At 37.9% G+C, this 12634-nt stretch overlaps 1 protein-coding gene across 2 annotated transcripts in view; it reads left to right on the top strand.

Annotated features, from left to right (window-relative positions):
- LOC143085588 (uncharacterized) overlaps positions 1-9352 on the top strand; it is a 51319-nt gene extending 41967 nt beyond the window's left edge. For both annotated transcript variants that reach the window (XM_076262041.1, XM_076262042.1), the window contains exons 10-11: positions 6722-6911; positions 8225-9352. In XM_076262041.1, the coding sequence (XP_076118156.1) occupies positions 6722-6911; positions 8225-8228 (194 nt within the window). In that variant the 3' untranslated portion in view covers positions 8229-9352. The remainder of the gene's footprint in view (positions 1-6721; positions 6912-8224) is intronic.
- The last annotated feature ends 3282 nt before the right edge of the window (positions 9353-12634 follow it).

A 12634-nucleotide genomic window follows, 5' to 3' on the forward strand; every position in this document is an offset into this window, starting at 1 on the left:
TCTAGTGACAAACTCGTACGGGTCTAGGGTATAAGTGCTATGGGCCATTTTAAAGGCAATAAGTACCTCTTCCTCTGGTATCATTGCCCACGTTGAGAATCTCTTCGTTTGGCCAGCCGGCAATAGTTCATTTTCGAATTTGTGATATACCAGGGTACCCCCCCCCCCCCCCCTTATCCTTTTCTGACTAACTCGTACGGGTCTAGGGCATAAGTGCTATGAGCCATTTTAGAGGCAATACCAACCTCTACCTCTGGTATAATAGTCGGTGTGGAGAATCTCTTAGTTTGGCCAGCCGGCAATAGTTCATTTTCGAATTTGTGATATACCAGGGTACCCCCCTTATCCTTTTCTGAGTAACTGGTACGGGTCTAGGGCATAAGTGCTATGAACCATTTTAGAGGCAATACCAACCTCTACCTCTGGTGTAATGGTCGGTGTGGAGAATCTCTTAGTTTGGCCAGCCGGCAATAGTTCAGTTCGAATTGTTGTATCTTGGATTCCATATCCCCCCTTTGAACCCTCGACTGACAAACTCGTACGGGTCTAGGGTATAAGCGCTATGGGCCATTTTAAAGGCAATAAGTACCTCTTCCTCTGGTATCATTGCCCACGTGGAGAATCTCTTCGTTTGGCCAGCCGGCAATAGTTCATTTTCGATTTTGTGATATACCAGGGTACCCCCCCCCCTCTTATCCTTTTCTGACTAACTCGTACGGGTCTAGGGCATAAGTGCTATTCGGCCATTTTAGAGGGAATACCAACCTCTACCTCTGGTATAATGGTCGGTGTGGAGAATCTCTTAGTTTGGCTAGCCGGCAATAGTTCAGTTCGAATTCGTTGTATCTTGGATTCCATATCCCCCCTTTGAACCCTCTACTGACAAACTCGTACGGGTCTAGGGTATAAGTGCTATGGGCCATTTTAAAGGCAATAAGTACCTCTTCCTCTGGTATCATTGCCCACGTGGAGAATCTCTTCGTTTGGCCAGCCGGCAATAGTTCATTTTTGAATTTGTGATATACCTTGGTACCCCCCTTATCCTTTTCTGACTAACTCGTACGGGTCTAGGGCATAAGTGCTATGGGCCATTTTAGAGGCAATACCAACCTCTACCTCTGGTATAATAGTCGGTGTGGAAAAACTCTTAGTTTGGCCAGCCGGCAATAGTTCAGTTCGAATTCGTTGTATCTTGGATTCCATATCCCCCCTTTGAACCCTCTAGTGACAAACTCGTACGGGTCTAGGGTATAAGTGCTATGGGCCATTTTAAAGGCAATAAGTACCTCTTCCTCTGGTATCATTGCCCACGTTGAGAATCTCTTCGTTTGGCCAGCCGGCAATAGTTCATTTTCGAATTTGTGATATACCAGGGTACCCCCCCCCCCCCCTTATCCTTTTCTGACTAACTCGTACGGGTCTAGGGCATAAGTGCTATGAGTCATTTTAGAGGCAATACCAACCTCTACCTCTGGTATAATAGTCGGTGTGGAGAATCTCTTAGTTTGGCCAGCCGGCAATAGTTCAGTTCGAATTCGTTGTATCTTGGATTCCATTTCCCCCCTTTGAACCCTCTACTGACAAACTCGTACGGGTCTATGGTATAAGTGCTATAGGCCATTTTAAAGGCAATAAGTACCTCTTCCTCTGGTATCATTGCCCACGTAAAGAATCTCTTCGTTTGGCCAGCCGGCAATAGTTCATTTTCGAATTTGTGATATACCAAGGTACCCCCCCCTTTATCCTTTTCTGACTAATTCGTACGGGTCTAGGGCATAAGTGCTATGGGTCATTTTAGAGGCAATCCCAACCTCTACCTCTGGTATAATGGTCGGTGTGGAGAATCTCTTAGTTTGGCCAGCCGGCAATAGTTCAGTTCGAATACGTTGTATCTTGGATTCCATATCCCCCCTTTGAACCCTCTACTGACAAACTCGTACGGGTCTAGGATATAAGTGCTATGGGCCATTTTAAAGGAAATAAGTACCTCTTCCTCTGGTATCATTGCCCACGTGGAGAATCTCTTCGTTTGGCCAGCTTGCAATAGTTCATTTTTGAATTTGTGATATACCTGGGTACCCCCCCCCCTATCCTTTTCTGAGTAACTCGTACGGGTCTAGGGCATAAGTGCTATGGGCCATTTTAGAGGCAATACCAACCTCTACCTCTGGTATAATAGTCGGTGTGGAAAAACTCTTAGTTTGGCCAGCCGGCAATAGTTCAGTTCGAATTCGTTGTATCTTGGATTCCATATCCCCCTTTGAACCCTCTAGTGACAAACTCGTACGGGTCTAGGGTATAAGTGCTATGGGCCATTTTAAAGGCAATAAGTACCTCTTCCTCTGGTATGATTGCCCACGTGGAGAATCTCTTCGTTTGGCCAGCCGGCAATAGTTCATTTTCGAATTTGTGATATACCATGGTACCCCCCCCCTTATCCTTTTCTGACTAACTCGTACGGGTCTAGGGCATAAGTGCTATGAGCCATTTTAGAGGCAATACCAACCTCTACCTCTGGTATAATAGTCGGTGTGGAGAATCTCTTAGTTTGGCCAGCCGGCAATAGTTCAGTTCGAATTCGTTGTATCTTGGATTCCATTTCCCCCCTTTGAACCCTCTACTGACAAACTCGTACGGGTCTATGGTATAAGTGCTATAGGCCATTTTAAAGGCAATAAGTACCTCTTCCTCTGGTATCATTGCCCACGTAAAGAATCTCTTCGTTTGGCCAGCCGGCAATAGTTCATTTTCGAATTTGTGATATACCAAGGTACCCCCCCCTTTATCCTTTTCTGACTAATTCGTACGGGTCTAGGGCATAAGTGCTATGGGTCATTTTAGAGGCAATCCCAACCTCTACCTCTGGTATAATGGTCGGTGTGGAGAATCTCTTAGTTTGGCCAGCCGGCAATAGTTCAGTTCGAATTCGTTGTATCTTGGATTCCATATCCCCCCTTTGAACCCTCTACTGACAAACTCGTACGGGTCTAGGGTATAAGTGCTATGGGCCATTTTAAAGGCAATAAGTACCTCTTCCTCTGGTATCATTGCCCACGTGGAGAATCTCTTCGTTTGGCCAGCCGGCAATAGTTCATTTTCGAATTTGTGATATACCAAGGTACCCCCCCCCCCCCCGTTTATCCTTTTCTGACTAACTCGTACGGGTCTAGGGCATAAGTGCTATGGGCCATTTTAGAGGCAATCCCAACCTCTACCTCTGGTATAATGGTCGGTGTGGAGAATCTCTTAGTTTGGCCAGTCGGCAATAGTTCAGTTCGAATTCGTTGTATCTTGGATTCCATATCCCCCTTTGAACCCTCTACTGACAAACTCGTACGAGTCTAGGATATAAGTGCTATGGGCCATTTTAAAGGCAATAAGTACCTCTTCCTCTGGTATCATTGCCCACGTGGAGAATCTCTTCGTTTGGCCAGCCGGTAATAGTTCATTTTTGAATTTGTGATATACCAGGGTACCCCCCCCCCCCTTATCCTTTTCTGACTAGCTCGTACGGGTCTAGGGCATAAGTGCTATGAGCCATTTTAGAGGCAATACCAACCTCTACCTCTGGTATAATGGTCGGTGTGGAGAATCTCTTAGTTTGGCCAGCCGGCAATAGTTCAGTTCGAATTCGTTGTATCTTGGATTCCATATCCCCCTTTGAACCCTCTACTGACAAACTCGTACGAGTCTAGGATATAAGTGCTATGGGCCATTTTAAAGGCAATAAGTACCTCTTCCTCTGGTATCATTGCCCACGTGGAGAATCTCTTCGTTTGGCCAGCCGGTAATAGTTCATTTTTGAATTTGTGATATACCAGGGTACCCCCCCCCCCCCTTATCCTTTTCTGACTAGCTCGTACGGGTCTAGGGCATAAGTGCTATGAGCCATTTTAGAGGCAATACCAACCTCTACCTCTGGTATAATGGTCGGTGTGGAGAATCTCTTAGTTTGGCCAGCCGGCAATAGTTCAGTTCGAATTTGTTGTATCTTGGATTCCATTTCCCCCCTTTGAACCCTCTACTGACAAACTCATACGGGTCTAGGGTATAAGTGCTATGGGCCATTTTAAAGGCAATAAGTACTTCTTCCTCTGGTATCATTGCCCACGTGGAGAATCTCTTCGTTTGGCCAGCCGGCAATAGTTCATTTTCGAATTTGAGATATACCAAGGTACCCCCCCCCTTTATCCTTTTCTGACTAACTCGTACGGGTCTAGGGCATAAGTGCTATGGGCCATTTTAGAGGCAATACCAACCTCTACCTCTGGTATAATGGTCGGTGTGGAGAATCTCTTAGTTTGGCCAGCCGGCAATAGTTCAGTAATAATTCGTTGTAAACCGGATACCACATCCCCCCTTTGAACCCTCTACTGACAAACTCGTACGGGTCTAGGGTATAAGTGCTATGGGCCATTTTAAAGGCAATAAGTACCTCTTCCTCTGGTATCATTGCCCACGTGGAGAATCTTGTTTGGCCAGCCGGCAATAGTTCATTTTCGAATTTGTGATACACCAGGGTACCCCCCCTTATCCTTTTCTGACTAACTCGTACGGGTCTAGGGCATAAGTGCTATGAGCCATTTTAGAGGCAATACCAACCTCTACCTCTGGTATAATGGTCGGTGTGGAGAATCTCTTAGTTTGGCCAGCCGCTAATAGTTCAGTTCGAATTCGTTGTATCTTGGATTCCATATCCCCCCTTTGAACCCTCTAGTGACAAACTCGTACGGGTCTAGGGTATAAGTGCTTTCATGGGCCATTTTAAAGGCAATAAGTACCTCTTCGTCTGATACCATTGCCCACGTGGAGAATCTCTTCGTTTGACCAGCCGGCAATAGTTCATTTTCGAATTTGTGATATACCAGGGTACCCCCTTATTCTCTACTGACTAACTCGTACGGGTCTAGGGCATAAGTGCTATGGGCCATTTTAGAGGCAATAATATGAATTGTTAATAATGACTCAGATTGGTCTCCATAATTTTGAAGAATCATATGTCATTGAAATAGTAATTGACAGTTGTTATTTTTCTGTTATTTTTATTTCTGCAATTAACTATGTTTCTATTTTTCTGATATGTTTAAATAGAAAATACTGTCGTAATATTGTATGTTTTAGTTTCATGATTGGACTATATTTGTAGACAACGAACAAATGACCATCAATTCTCTGTCATTCCTAAATTTCTATATTTAATCATTTTTTTAAATTTATTGTAGCTTACATTGATTTAATTATCACAAAATTTTAATAAGAACTGTTCTTTACTTTATTTGTTTGTTGTAATGTCCCGTTTAATTTCTATATTTAATTATATTTTTTTAAAACTTGTTATTGCTTTAGTTTACATTATTTCTCTAATCACAGAATGTTAAAAGACCATTTCTTTGTTTTATATTTATGGAGGCATTTACATTGTTTTTATTACATTTACAATGTTGTTTAAAGACGCAGACCTTGAAGAAGACCCAAAGTTGATTCAATAAACGCGGACCTCGAAGAAGACACCCATTGACATGCCTATTTGAAGTAATATCAAATATAAATAGGAACGTTATTTAATTATAATTATCGTTCATAGTTTCTAACAACACTTCTTCGAACGCAAGTCATCTCATGAATATTATTGACGGCTCATGAATATTATTGAAGGCTGGCCTCATGAATATTAACGCCGGCTGCTATCGACGGCTAGATCCACACTAGTAAAATTTTGTATATACGCCAGACGCGCGTTTCGTCTACAAAAGACTCATCAATGACGCTCGAATCCAAAAAAGTTAAAAAGGCCAAATAAAATACGAAGTTGAAGAGCATTGAGGATCAAAATTCCTAAAAGTTTGGCCAAATACAGCTAAGGGCAATCTATGCCTGAGGTAGAAAAGCCTTAATATTTCCAAAAATCAAAATTTTGTAAACAGTTAATTTGTAAAGATAACTATATCAATGATGATTCATGTCAGCACAAAACGCACTGACTACTGGGCTTGTGATACCCTCGGGGAAATTAATCTCCACCAGCAGTGGCATCGACTCAGTGGTTGTAAATAAACTCATCATAGATACCAGGACAAAATTTTGTATATACGCCAGACGCGCGTTTCGTCTACAAAAGACTCATCAAAAAAGTTAAAAAGGCCAAATAAAATACGAAGTTGAAGAGCATTGAGGACCAAAATTCCTAAAAGTTTAGCCAAATACAGCTGAGGTCAATCTATTCCTGAGGTAGAAAACTAAGCCTTAGTATTTCAAAAATTCTAAATTTTGTAAACAGTTAATTTGTAAATATAACCATATCAATGATAATTCATGTCAGCACAAAACGTGCTTACTACTGGGCTTGTGATATCCTCGGAGAAAAAAATCTCTATATAACATCTTACTTGATTATACAAAACATCTTTTAAATATTTGTTCGTATCTTTTACAAATTGTATATTTATCAACCTAGTATGTCTTGTTTTTTATTTCTTCCTGTAACATTATCTTCAATTTGTTGAAGGCGGTCACTATATTGTAGAATAGAAAAGAATAGACTAGAATAGAACTGTCAAACTGAAGGCATACTAAATAAATATAGTTAAATGTATCAATATGATAATTGTGCCAATTAATGTGTATAACAATATTTTCAAAAAGTTTGGCTTATCCTCCAAATGCGTCCTTAAACTTTGATGCGTTTGTCAGTTGTTATATTTTAACATTCTTTTCTGATTAGTACCACCAGAAATTCCAAGAGCAACATGTCCTAAACCGGCACTGCAGCGTGGAGTACCTATTTTAGTTTATTATACTGGTCATACTTTGACGTACAAGTGTCTATATGGTTATCGCCATGTGTCCGGTGATTTGAAGAGAACATGTATGAAAAATGGCAGATGGGATGGTAGTGCTCCAGTTTGTCGTCCGTACGTAACCATTTATATCTTATAGCTTTATTTTGACGTATAATCGGCGATGAACTAATATAATATATTGAAATCAGTTACAAGCCCTATTAATTGAATGTTCGTCTAAAACAATCATTCTGATCTGAACATCATCTGAGGTGTTTTCACAAACAAAAGCGTTAAAAAGACAGAGCTTCGAAAAGACTACCAAACATCATAAGCCGAAGAAAACATAAAAACGTGATTGCAAAAAACAAAATCAACATAAACGGCTAAAAACAGCAGTCTACAAAACATTTAATAAAATAACAACTCAAGCAACACGAATCACACTTAAAAATTTGAGGATGATCGAAGCGGCGGTGGAAGGGTAGACAGAACATGCACTCAATCTTATGTTGTAAAATTAAGCAATACCAATGATTTTTTTTATTTTGTACCCATCTATTGAGACAATTGATTTTAAACTGAGTCTTATCGTTTGTTTCTATATTTTTACTGCTAAATCATTCTCTATGTTAGGGGAAGGGGTGAGCTTACATACATTGTTAACTCAAAAAACATTTTATATGTGCCTTTCCCAAGCCAGAATCCTGTTATTCAGAATACGTCGTTTGGTTGCTGTCTGTGAAATATATTCTATTTGTTTATTTTTCCAATAAATCTGTCCGTTGCATGTTATGTTTGAATTGTTTCACATTATTTCATGTCGACTGACTCTTTAGTCACGTTAATTTATAACAATATAGCTGCCTAATACGGCATGCGTTTTGCTCATTGATTATAGCTCTACGGTGACCTATGATTATTTCATGTCGACTAACTCTTTAGTCACGTTAATTTATTACAATATAGTAACAAATAGCATGCGTTTTGCTCATTGATAATAGCCGTTCGGTGACCTAGTATTTCTGAACTCATTGAACTCTTAATTGTCTTATGGACAATTATATTATTTTTTATTTTTGTATGCCCCACTTACGATAGTAGAGGGTCATTATGTTTTTCTGGTCTGTTGGTCCGTTCGTCTGTTCGTTCGTTTTGGTTAAAGTTTTTGGTCGAGGTAGTTTTTGATGAATTTAAAGTCCAACCAACTTGAAACTTTGTACACATGTTCCCTATGATATAATCTTTCTAATTTTAATGCCAAATTAGAAATTTTACCCCAATTTCACGGTCCACTGAACATAGAAAATGATAGTGTGAGTGGGGCATCCGTGTACTTGGGACACATTCTTGTTTTATATTACTTAACAAGTAATTCGTTTGTAAACAAATATAACCCCCAGTTCCTAACATTTTATTTAATCTATTTAAAATTCTATTTATAGATAAAGCAGCATGTATCGACCAGCAAGAGGTGGGGTTTCACCTTCACCCTACAAGCAGTCGTATGAAGGAGGAGACGTTGTCACATTCACATATAGAAACTCTAGCGCCGGTAAAACAATTCGTGTGTTTTGCACGTCTTCTGGTACATGGTCTGGACCTTCGTCTTTGTATTGCTTTTAAATTATAACCAATAAACTTTATCTCTGATATTGAGTACTACATTATCATGCTAATGCGAATTATACTTTAATTTAACGAGTCAAAGAAAAGTTATGTGTTTACTTCTTTCTTATTACTTCTTATTTGTTCATGCATCGTTGACAATGTAATGGAATTTGATGCGACTGTCATACAAGTGAGAGGTTTAGCTAGCTATAAAACCAGGTTCAATCCACCATTTTCTACATTAGAAAATGCCTGTACCAAGTCAGGAATATGACAGTTGTTATCCATTCGTTTGATGTGTTTGGACTTTTAATTTTGCCTTTTGATTTTTGATTTTCCTTTTTGAATTTTCCTCGGAGTTCAGTATTTTTGTGTTTTTACCTTTTCTCTTTTATAGAAATTTATCTGTACTAGCTCGCTCTAGGTGCAAGCCATGGAGAGTTGTTAAAACCAATGGTGTCAAGTAATCCGGAGGTCAATGTGAGCTCTCCGAATTTATGTACCTAGAAGGGCGTTACGTTTGGACAAGAAATATTTCCACGCATAGTACAGACAAGGACAAAATTGAGTCTAACGAAATTTAATTTCGTATTTATCAGTTTTTAAACACAGGTAAAAACGTAAACATCATTTTGTTGCGCAAACGTTATACCCCGTCAAAATTCAAATTCGCAAAAAAATTGGGTTTGTCCTAAGTAGAAATGTCCAACCTATCAAAAATAATTTGACAGGGAGGTAACATATTCCATCTTTAAGGGGCCAGCTGAATTACGCCTCCGGGTGCGGGAATTTCTCGCTACATTGAAGACCTATTGTGACCTTCTGTCTCTTTGACACATTCCCCATTTCCATTCTCAATTGTATTTAGTGATTAAAATATCTTTCACAATTAGTAGGTGTTAGTCATGTATAATTTTGCATATTCTATTTCATGTATTAATTATTAAATTTATTTGAAAATATCTTTTTATAACTTTTTTTCATTACTTAAAGTTAGTTTTAGACAACCAGATAAATGTCAATATGGGTCTTAAATCAAAACTTAAAGTTTAGAGGTCAAGTTTTAAGATGTCACGTCTGAACTGATTTAAACTTGATCAGACGAGAATTTCAATTATAAATCAAAATATTGTACCCTACTGAAACAAACCAATTTTACATGCAGATCTAAAGAAAATAATCAGAAGAAACAGATTGTACTAAAAAAATATACATATGAAAAAGAAGATTTGGTATGATTGCTAATTAGATAACTCTCCACAAGTGACAAAATGACACAGAATGTATATATATTGATATAAAAAGATGTGGTATGAGTCCCAATGAGACAACTCTCTATCCAAGTCATAATTTATAAAAGTAAACCATTATAGGTCAAAGTACGGAAAGGCACTATAAGCATACAGTATTAACAATCCATTTAAAAGAAGTACTGAAAGGAAAAGTTTTATTTCAATTAAATTTTATATAAAAATATTGTCTCATTGCAAATTACATAGTTCACAGAAAGAAGTAAACAAAAAATACAAAAGATACCAAGACACCATTTGTACAATACCCGTCGACAAATTGCTAACGAGTAAAATACTTATATGTAAAATTTAGAATGGAAACAGGGAATGTGTCAAATAGACAACAACCCACCAAGAGAGCAGAAAACAGCCGAAAGCCACCAATGGGTCTTTTACTCATCGAGAAAATCCCGCACCCGGAGACGTACTTCAGGTGGCCCATAAACAAATATGTTTTCGTTTTCTCGATGTACGGTTTTCCATTCACACAAGCCTTCTCATTTGCATAGTTAGACCTTATTTCGAGTAGCTAGTGCGAATAAAAATCAAATCCCTGCAGTGTCCATCTACCAAACAAGGTGACAAATAACTTGGGGCAAAGAAATTAAAACAACACATGGTTTGAACAGGACGGTTTACACTACTTGCTACAACACAATTACTAATGTACAAATGTAGCTTCATGATTGTATCTTTTTTTTTTAATATAAAAAAAAAAAAAAAATGAAAACGAAATCGACAACATTTATGTTTATTTACATTTGTCACATCATGCACATTGCAAATAAAGAACATTTTTTATTGAATAAGTGCTCAAGTCTATCACACATATAGCCGTTGTTTATAAAAGACTCAAGAGATTTATTGAGTTTAAGGATATCATTTTTCAGTACTTAATTCTAATAAGGACATAACAGTAAAATGTGTGGTGGAAAATCTAGTCTGATATTGAAATATTCACAACAACCTTATATTTACAGTGAAGATGCTGCAAATTGCTTCGAAAGTGTTCTTATTTAAAAGTCTGTGGTATTTGTAGCTCTGTACAATAAACTTGTTTTAATGCAAGGGTACTTTTTCGAAACAGTTTCATTTGAACATATTATAACAAACCGTACAAACTATGAAATGTATATGAGGGTCTGGAGGGGGTTTACAGATTAGAAAAATAAGACAAAGCGTGCCGAAAAAGGACAAAACGTAGAAATAATAAGTAAAAGTAGGCCCATAACATAAAAAATGGAGAATATTATAGTTTTGAATTATAAAAAACACAGAATAAGGGTCAAATAAATATAGAATAGAGAAAATTTATTTAAAAAAAAACGTAAGAATAATAAAAATGACAAACAATGAGCGACCCCTTTTCATACCCTCGTACATGAATGGTTATATAAAAAAAGGTGGATTTTCGTATATCCAGTAGGTGAGCAGTCGTCCTCGTATTGTTGCAGTCAATCTAGTTGTTCTTAGCTAGCATGGATACTTACATTTATCCTGCATTTGGGTGTTCTACTATACAGATACAGCCCTACAGATACATGTATCTCTATGCTGTATCTGTATGCTATACAGATATCGCTTTAAAGCTCCGTCATCTGTATTGGAGTAGTCGCATTCAAATGACGTATTAATTGCGAACTAACGATTTCTTTTATACGTTCTGTTTGTTTTCAAACATTTCTTTAGTGCTAAGAATCTACCCAATTTTCTGATACATACACACATGAACAGCAGTCTTTTCTCCGATGACAACTATCAATTTCAAAGCTTGAACCATGTCATGTGTTTTTGTGTCTTTCAAAACACAAATACTATACAAAATTAATTGCAAGATAAAGACAATAACTGTTTAGTGTCTTTAAATATCAGTTGTATTTGTACTCGGCTCGATACAGGTGTAGTAGCTCGCTAAAAGCTCGCATACACCTTGTTTCCTAGCCTCGTACAAATACAGCTGATATTTAAAGACACTAAACAGTTATTGTCTGTGTATAGATATCGTTGGTTATCTCAACGAGATTGATTTTCTTGCTTGAGCCGGTTACGGCGAAAGCGAAAAAATCAATCAAGTTGAGTTGACCAATGATAATCTGTTTATCGCTATTTTACCTATGACAATGTTGTCAATTTCATGTCAATTTCATTAGCAACGCCACGTGGCTCCTTAGTTTCTAGCGATAATTTTCCATCTCAAGCGAGTAACATGATATGAAAATTATCAGAAAAAAAAGATCAAAGGAAAAATGCACAAAATAGCGATAATATAAGTTACATATTGTACATGTAGTAGGAAACCTGATATGGAGCGATAGGTAATTGAGGCTCGAGCCCATTTGGAATTTTCTGACACCATAAACGTATCATATACCAATATACCGTGTTATATGGAGAATATAGACGTTGTTGTAAAAAAGTAACAAATTAATATTTTTCAGTTGTTATCACACTGTCAAAATGATCTGATCGTCAGTATCAATAATTTCATCAATACTGGTGACGGGTGTACTATTATATACCACATCATGGAACAAACTTATAGTGGTATATACAAAATCAAATCGATATATATACAGACGGTAAAGCTTGTTTAGCTGGAAAAGCTCAAGTCGTTAAAAGGACTCCTAGTACTATTGCTTATAGCGTATCTAAAATATATAACACGCCCATCTACCATTGGATTTTGTTATGGAATTGTTGGTCCTCAATGCTTTTCATCTTCAGCCTCAACCTTTATTTGTCTTTTTAAACTTTTTTTATTCGAGCGTCACTGAGGGACTCGCTACCTACATGTATGCTTTCCGTATTCGCGTTTTACACTTTGTTCCTTTTGTCTTTCTTTTCATGTCTTTGTTTATAATTATTTCCTCGTGGAGTTAGAGTAACCCTGTTAACGCATATGTTCCTATTCTTCCTTAGACTGATACCCTGATACTTATTTGCTACTTATTC

The sequence above is a fragment of the Mytilus galloprovincialis genome, chromosome 8, assembly GCF_965363235.1.
Source record: "Mytilus galloprovincialis chromosome 8, xbMytGall1.hap1.1, whole genome shotgun sequence".
NCBI classification, from domain to species: domain Eukaryota; kingdom Metazoa; phylum Mollusca; class Bivalvia; order Mytilida; family Mytilidae; genus Mytilus; species Mytilus galloprovincialis.